This window comes from Carassius carassius, chromosome 49, assembly GCF_963082965.1.
Source record: "Carassius carassius chromosome 49, fCarCar2.1, whole genome shotgun sequence".
NCBI lineage: Eukaryota > Metazoa > Chordata > Actinopteri > Cypriniformes > Cyprinidae > Carassius > Carassius carassius.
The window spans coordinates 23,570,416-23,577,915 of NC_081803.1; the positions used below are offsets into that span (position 1 = coordinate 23,570,416).

General features: G+C 41.1%; 1 protein-coding gene across 1 annotated transcript in view; it reads left to right on the forward strand.

Annotated features, from left to right (window-relative positions):
- Positions 1 to 7,500, forward strand: part of kcnj6 (potassium inwardly rectifying channel subfamily J member 6) — a 22,281-nt gene that overhangs the window by 7,093 nt on the left and 7,688 nt on the right. The window contains exon 2 of the mRNA XM_059545488.1: positions 3,727 to 4,645. Coding sequence (XP_059401471.1) covers positions 3,745 to 4,645 — 901 coding nt within the window. The 5' untranslated portion in view covers positions 3,727 to 3,744. The remainder of the gene's footprint in view (positions 1 to 3,726; positions 4,646 to 7,500) is intronic.

Here is a 7,500-nt window from a genome sequence, read left to right on the forward strand (position 1 = left end):
CAGGCTTTCTATCTTTATTTCTGTCTGTCTATCTGTCTGTCTGTCTGTCTCTCAGCCTGACTGTCTGTCTGTCTGTCTGTCTGTCTATCTGTCTGCCTCTCTGTCTGTATGTCTTTCTGTCTATCTGTCTCTCAGCCTGTCTGTCTATCTGTCTGTCTCTCTGTCTGTATGTCTTTCTGTCTATCTGTCTGTCTGTCTGTCTGTCTGTCTCTCACCCTGTCTCTCAGCCTGTCTGTCTGTCTGTCTGTCTTTCTGTCTGTCTATCTTTCTGTCTCTCAGGCTTTCTATCTTTATTTCTGTCTGTCTGTCTATCTGTCTGTCTGTCTGTCTCTCAGCCTGTCTGTCTGTCTGTCTGTCTTTCTGTCTCTCAGGCTTTCTATCTTTATTTCTGTCTGTCTATCTGTCTGTCTGTCTGTCTCTCAGCCTGTCTGTCTGTCTGTCTGTCTGTCTGTCTTTCTGTCTCTCAGGCTTTCTATCTTTATTTCTGTCTGTCTGTCTTTCTGTCTGTCTGTCTTTCTATCTTTATTTCTGTCTGTCTATCTGTCTGTCTGTCTGTCTGTCTGTCTGTCTTTCTGTCTCTCAGGCTTTCTATCTTTATTTCTGTCTGTCTATCTGTCTGTCTGTCTGTCTGTCTGTCTGTCTTTCTGTCTCTCAGGCTTTCTATCTTTATTTCTGTCTGTCTGTCTTTCTGTCTGTCTGTCTTTCTATCTTTATTTCTGTCTGTCTATCTGTCTGTCTGTCTGTCTGTCTGTCTGTCTTTCTGTCTCTCAGGCTTTCTATCTTTATTTCTGTCTGTCTGTCTTTCTGTCTGTCTATGGTAATGTGCTCATTGTCTCCTGCATCAGTCTTTGTCTTTTCAATGGCTTCATGAATATGAGTCTCTCTCGGTTTTTGTTCAGTGTTATTTTTGTCTTGTCCCTTTTGCTGTCCACTGACACAAAGCATGCGGTTTATTCTCTGAATAAATATGAACGGATCTGAATGAGGCATTAAAACACACATCAGTTTGTGTTTGTGTGTTAATTTTCTCTCCCTGTGGGTTGTGAAGCAGGTTGTCCAGCTTGCTAATGGATTGATGGCTGCAGAGAGAGAGACACACAGATGGGCTTGTTTTATCAGGTTCATATGATCTTGTCACAGTTCTGTTCTGACACACCTGTACATCTGCAACTCCTTTTCATCCTGAGCAGGTGCACATGGATTCAGAGCTGTAGAGCGTCTGTTTTTCACTTGAGTGACAGAGAGACGAGACACACGGCACTCAGACCAGAGTGAGACAGGAACAGGAAATACACTGCAGAGAGACACATGTGAACATGACTCAACATGAGACAGAGAGAGAGAGAGAGAGAGAGTGCTGGGCTCAGGTGACAGCCGTTAGAGAGAGTTAATTAATCACATCAGTAAATGTTTACACGTCTGTGACACACACACACACACACAGACACACAGACACACACACATCTGAGCGTCTCACTGGATTCTCTTTTCTCAGGCGACCTGGAACATTTTCAGGAAACTCTATCATTTGTGCCTAAAAATTACCAAACAATATATAATATATCAATATTTCCAAACAAGATATAATCTTATCATTTAATCTGAAGAGGTCTGAATTAATCATGTAAAGCCTGACATATGAAATAATACTCAGACAAAAAACATTTTTTTTAAATGCCGCAGTTTATTGACAAAATGCAACAGGCTTTTATGGCTCATGTAGTCTGATATAGTGAGAATATGAAGCTCGATTATATTCACAGACTCAAACAGAACTGAAAAAATATGAATTGCTGCAGAAGCTATTCATTTCATGATGTTCTGCTGCTTGTAATATAAATCAGTGAGATCTTTATAACAGTAGAGCAGATAATGACATAAAATGATATATATATCAGCTGTCCCTCTGTATCTCCAGTAATAAGATGAGATTCATTGAAATGATCCAAACATATAACACAGTGATTGAGCTCATCGGTCAGAAAAGCGAGGTGCGCTCTGATTGGCCAGCTATCCGGCGTGTTGTGATTGGCCAAATGCCTCAAGCTTGTGACAGAAATGTTACGCCCCTCATCATACAGTGATGCATGTCCCGGTCAGAACACCGGCGCTACAAGACAAAAACAATAAAACCCATTAAAAACAAGACACTTGTTGCATCCAGTGGGGACATAATTACTGATTATGATGATTTATACTGTCTTTTTACATGTTAGGTTGCATCGCTCTGCCTAAACATAAAACCATGTCTGCATTTGTGATCGGAATAATGACAAATAACATACAGTACTTTAAACCAGCGACTCTCAATTCCAGTCCTTGCACACGCCAGCTCTCTCCTGTTTACTAGTGCTAGTAAGAGTGATGGAGAGACACGACACCTGATCCTGAGAATCAACCTCTTTCAGAGAGAGAGAGAAAGAGAGAGAGAGTGTGTGTGTGTGTGTGTGTGTGTGTGTGTGTGTGTGTATGTGAGAGAGAGAGAGAGTGTGTTTGAGTTGTGTGTGGGTGTTTGTGTGATACAACTCTCTGTCTGTTGTCTCTAGTGACTGATGACACCAGAATTAGTCTTCAGAACCGGTCTAGCAGCAGGATATTGAGGTAAAGATAAAAGAGTCATTCAAATATGAAAAGATTAGAAATTCATAAGACAGCTTTTTATTATTTGGCATATGCAGAGAACACAAGCAATGAGATGAGTGAGGTCAGAGTTCACCCAGGTACAGTAACCCACAAGTATGAAGGGAGGTTTTCATTGGGACTTTCTCATCTCAGATGCTTCATTTAGATAAAAACCCACTCAGCCCCATAAGGTTGCGCAGTATACCAGTGCTTGAAAAATATTGGTACATATTATATTTCAAATTGGTCTGAATCCACTATACAGTGCTGAAATGCTAGAGCTCGCTTTTTGTATGTAATATACATTTATCATGCTCCTAACTGCATATTGCAATGTTTCTGGATTGACAGCGTTATCTAAATTGTGTACTGAATCTGAAACTGCGATGATTGACAGTTATAACCAAAGCAACAGACGGGACAAAAACCTGATATTGTATGTCAAAATAGATCTGTGTTTTAAGTCTGGAGTGTAAATACAAACTAATAGATCTGCCAGTTGTTCAGTGAAATATTTTTTTGTATTGGAAGATTCCACTTTTGGTAATAATAGTCCAATAAAAATTTAAAATGTAACTGTATCACTTTAGTTTGACTAAGTATGGAACACTGTGAAGTGATGTTTATGTGGTTTATATGTTCATGCTTAAAAACAAGCCACACATTTGTCACTGCAGCTTCAAGCAGTGATCTTAATCAGAGATGCACCGATTTCAATTGCAAATTTGGCGGCAAATGATTGAGTCATTTAGTCATTCATTCAAATGATTTGTTCAAATGGCTGATTCATTCAGAAACAAGGCACACCACTCTTTATGAATGGGCGACTGAATCATTGACTCGCTCAATTCATTCAAAAACGTGGATGTCACCTATGATATCGATTTAGTAGATTCTGGTATCGTACCAAAGCCAAAATTGTGGTATCAAGCAACCCTAAAGCCCCATAAATTCTGCAGATTTGATGTATTAGAGATGGAGGTAAACGTAGTTTGGTGATGCTCTGTGTTTTGAAGACTGATTGGCCCACAGCGGCTCCAGGTAATCAGGCTTAGACGTGTGCTGCTGCTCACTGATCCCGTCTCTCTCTATTTCTCCTTCCAGTACCTTCCAGAAATCCAGATGGAGCAGGATGTCGAGAGCACCGTCACGGTTCGACAGCCTAAGCTGCCCAAGCAAACGTGGGACAACGTCCCCAAACCTCTGCAGGACAGGGAGCGTGTCAAGCAGAAGATCCAGCGCTACGTCCGCAAAGACGGCAAGTGTAACGTGCATCACGGAAACGTGAGGGAGACCTACCGCTACCTGACAGACATCTTCACCACGCTGGTGGACCTCAAGTGGAGGTTCAATCTGTTCATCTTCGTGCTGGTTTACACCATGACGTGGCTGTTCTTCGGCTTCATGTGGTGGCTGATCGCTTACATACGAGGAGATTTGGAGCACATAGGAGACAACCAGTGGACTCCTTGCGTCAACAACCTCAACGGCTTCGTATCAGCGTTTTTGTTCTCGATAGAGACGGAGACGACCATCGGCTACGGCCACAGGGTGATCACTGACAAGTGTCCCGAGGGCATCGTGCTGCTGCTGGTGCAGTCGGTGCTGGGCTCCATCGTCAATGCTTTCATGGTGGGCTGCATGTTCGTGAAGATCTCGCAGCCCAAGAAGCGTGCAGAGACTCTGGTGTTCTCCACCAACGCCGTCATCTCCATGCGCGACGGACGGCTTTGTCTGATGTTTCGCGTCGGAGACCTGCGGAACTCACACATCGTAGAGGCGTCTATTAGAGCCAAACTGATCAAGTCCAAACAGACCAAGGAGGGAGAGTTCATCCCTCTCAATCAGACGGACATGAACGTGGGCTACGACACCGGAGATGACCGGCTCTTCCTGGTGTCTCCGCTCATCATCTGCCACGAGATCAATCAGCACAGCCCCTTCTGGGAGATCTCCAGAGAGCACCTGGCCCATGAGGAGCTGGAGATCGTGGTGATCCTGGAGGGCATGGTGGAGGCCACAGGTACGCCACTGAAATCTACAGTCACTCGGAGGTTACATTTACACGTTGTGGGTTTGGCAGATGCTTTTATCCAAAGTCGTTTGCGTTGCATTTATGCAGTGAATTGGTTCATGCATTCCCTGGGAATCGACCCCATGACCATGGCGTTTCTAGAGACATGCTCTGCTGTTTGCACTCAAAGATTACATTTACATGTAATGCATTTGGCAGATGCTTTTACACAAACCATTTGCATTGAATTGGAAGTAAACATTTGACCAGTTCATGCATTCCCTGGGAATCAGACCCATGACCGTGGCATTGATATGAGCTACAGGATGCTTGATGCATTAAATAGAAAAAAATAAAAAGTCCATATCTGATTATATTAAGCAGAACTCAGACTGAATGAGTTATATCAGATAAATTATTCCCAGCACATTATTTTTATTGAACTAAGTTCACAGTACTCTTAAGTATATATATAGACAGAATACTGACAGCATTATCACAATATTAAGAACTGTGATGTGTTACAGTAATGTTAAAACAGATGTGATCATGTTACTGGTACACAAGGATTACTAGCAGAATAACTAGCGTTCACCAGCAGTGAAACATTGAGTTTATTTTTCTTATAAAGCTGTTCAGATCTAAACACTTCTGCTAGAATGACTTGTTTTGATCACTGCATCATTCCTCTCGAGTGATTTCAGAGGTTTCGTCTTTACACTGTTATTCTAACACGAGGAATGAGGCAAGCGTCTAACCCTACTGATGAAAAACTGTGTTCTGTGCGGTTTACGTTGGTTTGTTGACATGCAGGTTAGAGTCATCTAGTTAGTTTTACTATTCTCTTGTCTGTATTTGCACTATGAAAAAAATTTCATATCGTGGTATTGGAATTATGTTATAGCTAATATTTTAGTGAGTAATTATTCAGTTGAACTGGAGTGCATTTCTAGTAATCCTCCTATCTGTGGACAAGACTATAAAACAGACACAGCGGCCATAAAGCTAGAAAAATAAAGGTGTGGTAGAAGTGTGTGTTCTTTAGATGAGTGTGTAGATCACATGGTCTTAAAGGGACAGTTCAGATTTGTGCATGAATATCCTGTCATCATTTACTCACCTTCAATGTTGCTCCAAACCATTTTCAAATCTCAAATGAAGATATTTGTAATAATCTCTTATAATATTTCAGTCAATGGCATGATTTTCAGTTTCGGGTGAACGATCCCTTTAACAGCATCCTAAGAGAAAGGCTCTGAAACAGGAGTGAGCTCACATCAGGCCTCACAATATAAATATAGTACAAGATCAATACACATCAGTTTACAGATGCTGTGTGTGCGAATGCATGATGTCTGTTGAGATCCATCTGTTCACGAGAGACTCTCACACAACATGAGTGGATGTATGGAAGTAAAATAATGACTCATGTCTTTGAAACAAAAAAGCATGCTGAATAGCACTATCTGAAAAAATAATGCATTGAATTAACAGTACTTGCATTTTAATGCCTTGAATTTCCAGGGCTTGCATCTTTAGGTCCTGCAATTTAATATAGTTGTTCGTTTAAGCTGTGAATATTTCAATTAAAAATATTTCACACAGTTTTTCATAATTAAAAAATCACTAATTCATATTCATGTTCCAGAATTCACTTCCAAAATATTAAATCGGTTAAAAAATACGATGTATAATATTCGACAGGCAAATTTCGGTCCATTTTATTTCACTTTCCAAATTCGCTTCCACAAATTCAGTGGTTAAAATTCGGCAGATAATTGTCCCTTTCACATCCGGGAGCTGCAGGAATAGCAGTAGAGCACAGAGGCATGATCTCCATCTGCTGTCAGTCGCTCACCAGCAGGTGGTGCAAGCGGCTTCTGATGAAGACCAAAGCAACAGGTGGATTAAGTAATACAGTTACAAACACTGATCTGCAGAAATTAAGCAAGCGCTAAGTAGAAGTTTTGATTATCGGGGCATGTGGAAAAGCTGATTGTGCATATGTTTATTTCAACCTCTTTGCTGTTACCAAGTAAGCAGCATTCAAAGGAGATTATAATGGTGTTTTACCCAACGCTGAATTACAGAACTAACATTACATCTAAGGAAGACACATATTGCTTTCGGTTGTTTAGTTTCCGTAACTTTGTGTCATGGCTTGTGCGTCGCTGAGCTGTAATACTGGGGATCCCCTCACGTCACACTCCAGGATTCCCCAATGACGAGTAACACTTCTCAATCAGCTAATACTGTGATATAAGACCTCAGATCTCAGAATACATTTTATTGATGATTATGCAAACTATATAGACAGTTAAGCAGATGTAAAATATGAACGAACGCTCAAGGTTTCACGCGGTTTCCCTCAGAAATCTGTTAAAGAAAAGAAAACGCATTACGTGGCTCAGCGCACTAACAGTGACAGCGATTAAAAGACAAACTCACATCTTACTGATGATGCAAACTATATACAGACAGATGAGGATATGAACGCAAGTTACGGAACAAGAAAAACTGCATGTTATATATATAAAATAATTTATTTAAAAAATAATTAATGAATGAATAAGGGGCCATTCACATATCGCGCCTAATAACGCGTGGAAAAGGCTATGCACGCCGCTTTCTCCTTCTTTCCAAAGCGCTCGGGCAGAAGCGCTCCTGAGGCTAAGCAACAGTGACGGGTTCTCTCCATGAAGAAGCGGAAATTTCAGCAAAGGATAAATGGATTTGCAGCACAAAAGAAAAAAAATCGCTTTCAGTAGCTCTGCTACTAAATTTATTTCAAAATGGCAATCCATATACAGCTATGATCAGCAGTTCCTTCATCTTGGCTGAGCTTTCAACATTGTTACGGGAAA